The 2593-nt window shown below is 32.7% G+C and overlaps 1 protein-coding gene across 1 annotated transcript; it reads left to right on the top strand.

Annotated features, from left to right (window-relative positions):
- On the top strand, nt 1–847 carry LOC107900341 (uncharacterized). The gene has a single exon (XM_016825975.2). It carries the CDS (start codon nt 27–29, stop codon nt 597–599), a length of 573 nt encoding a protein of 190 aa, XP_016681464.1. The 5' UTR covers nt 1–26; the 3' UTR covers nt 600–847.
- Nucleotides 848–2593: the final 1746 nt, after the last annotated feature.

Here is a 2593-nt window from a genome sequence, read left to right as displayed (position 1 = left end):
GAAAACCCTATAGTCTCCCTCTAGATATGGAACCAAGCCCACCCTTTATCACCAAGAAGCTATCTAACTTGGCTCGTTTAAGTGTATTCATGATAAGAAAAGGGTTGTCAAAGGGCAAGCTAGTGCTTGACGACCTTCAATTCTTAATGAAACGTGGGAAGATCATGGGAAAAGCATTAAATGAGGCATCACTGAGTTGCAGATCACGTGACGTGCATCTTTCCTTCGTATCACCAATGGAGTACGAGTTCAGCTGCCGTACAAGTCCGTCGCATCAACCTTACGACCCCTTCAATTGCAGAAAGCGAAAAGCTGCCGCCCGTTACCGTTACTACGCAGGGCGGCCTCGGGGGCGAGACGGTGTGGTTTTGGGAGCAATGGGATGTAGAGATTCGGGTGATTACGTGTCGCCGAAGCCATTAAAAGGAAGGAGAGTGCATATTAGTAGGGAGTTGCCATTGGTGTTGAAGGATCATGAAGATGATGAGGATGAATACCGTGTAGATGAAGCGGCTGAGGAGTTTATTCAAAGCTTTTATACGCAACTAAGGTTGCAGAAATGGTTGGCTGTCATGGAAGCAACCGATTACTATGGCTAAAAACCCTAAAAGATTGTATAATTTTGGAAGTTTATATATATGTTGATCCTTTGATCTTTAGGGGAAACAAATTCAACAGATATGTAACATATGTAACATTTCAGCAAAGGTTTTTAACGACAAAGTCGTTCTTTCCTGCTATCATTGTCCCTCTGGTTTTCTTTTTCGTTTTTAACTCAGATTTGATTCTGGGTTTTGAACACGGAGGACAAACGCCCGCTGTTTTCTGTGTAATTTGTATTTAAGTAATGGATATGAAAGTTTGCAATTACGAGATGGTTGGATGCTAAGGTTGAAATCTCGAAATTTACGATATTTCTTTTTTGTTTTTGATTATAAATGGTGATATTCACGTCCAAATTTTAAATAATATTTATAATTATTAATTTAACCTATAAATTTTAAATGTACCCGATAAAATCGAAGCTACTAGCTATTAGATGTGGAGGTTAAAAAAAGATATTTAAGTCATAATTTAGGATTTCTTTTCCCTATTTATTTCTTAGATTTAATTGTTAGTTTTGAAGAGTGAGGACAAATGCCTGCTTTTGTTCTGTATTCTGTATGGAAACTGGTGATGCTGTCATTTGCAATTTATTTAGATGATAATCCTTATTAAAAGTATTTAAATCATGGGAATATTCTCCCTCCATTATGTACCTGTATACAACACACACTGTTGTCTAACTTTTACGACTTTAAAATTTTAAATTCAATCCAAAACTGGATTATAATATCAACTACCACTTTATCCCTCAATTTAAATATTTTTAATTTACAACAGTAAGTTTTATCAAATCTTGATTGTGATTTGGACTGTCTACTAAGAAGAAAATTGAATTGATATAATTGTGATATTTGAAGAATAGAATTAAAAAAGGCCTGCTTTTTTTGTATATTCTGTGTAGCAAAAGTGTCAAGTCTTGACTATGGAAAATGTTCTTCCTTAAAAATATTATCCTTATTAAATAGAATCTTCTCACCCCCACCATGCTTCCTTATTTATCTAACATTTCTCCAATTGTGTTCCTTATTCCCTATTTTTTTTTTATGTCTTCTTTAACCTCAACTACAACTCATCTAAATATATACATTTCTCCGTTTCATATTTTTTGAATTCAAGTCAAAAGGATGAAACTAAAAAATTTGTAAATTCAATTAAGATAAAATCTTTTTTTTTTTGGAAAAGCTAATAGAATTTCATGTTAAAATTATCTGAATGGAATAAATCATCCATGGAAGTGGCCAATATGCGATATTTTTCATTTCCTCGAACCTAAAAAAATTGAAATTGAACTCTTATTTTTTAAGAGGGATTAAAAAAAATTATACCATTTTACCAAAGCCCTTCCAACAAGTAATTTAAATTTGAATGTCAAAACCTAAAATTGTCAAAACTTAAAAACTCAAATTACAAACACCAAACAATTTAAATCCAAAATTGAGATTCTAAGCTTGAGATTAACGTTAGCCATTCTCTTCTCTAAAGAAGATAGCGGTCAAAGTACACTGAATGTCATCCAAAATTGAGATTAAATCGATTAAATCTTCGATTATTTTCGATTTCATCATTTCAACTAACAAGTTGGTACATTTGCCCTGATTGTTAAGTTACATTTCCCTTTCATTCTTCTCCCAATGTAACCTTTTCTTTTGTTTAAACCCTAAAATATACATAAACCAATCAAAACAATGAAACCTAAACTTCTTTGTTACGAGCCAAAAAAATGAGTTAAGAAAACATGCGCGTTTTGACAATTTAAGATTTAAGTGGAAATGTTGCGTTTTGGTGTGCCAACTGTAGTAACCTAATTCTAAACTTTATGTTTTGTTTTCTTTTATTTTTTTAGACTGTTGTAAAAAAAAAGGACAGTATTCTGTTAAGCATGAATTCTCTCTTCTCCTAATTGTTACTTTTCTCTTCTCTTCTTCCTTATTCTTCTCTACTATCCTTTCTTCTATCTTGTTATTGTGATTTTCAAGTTCGATTCATA

The sequence above is a fragment of the Gossypium hirsutum genome, chromosome D06, assembly GCF_007990345.1.
Source record: "Gossypium hirsutum isolate 1008001.06 chromosome D06, Gossypium_hirsutum_v2.1, whole genome shotgun sequence".
NCBI classification, from domain to species: Eukaryota; Viridiplantae; Streptophyta; class Magnoliopsida; order Malvales; family Malvaceae; genus Gossypium; species Gossypium hirsutum.
This window is presented reverse-complemented; position numbering and strand designations above follow the sequence as displayed.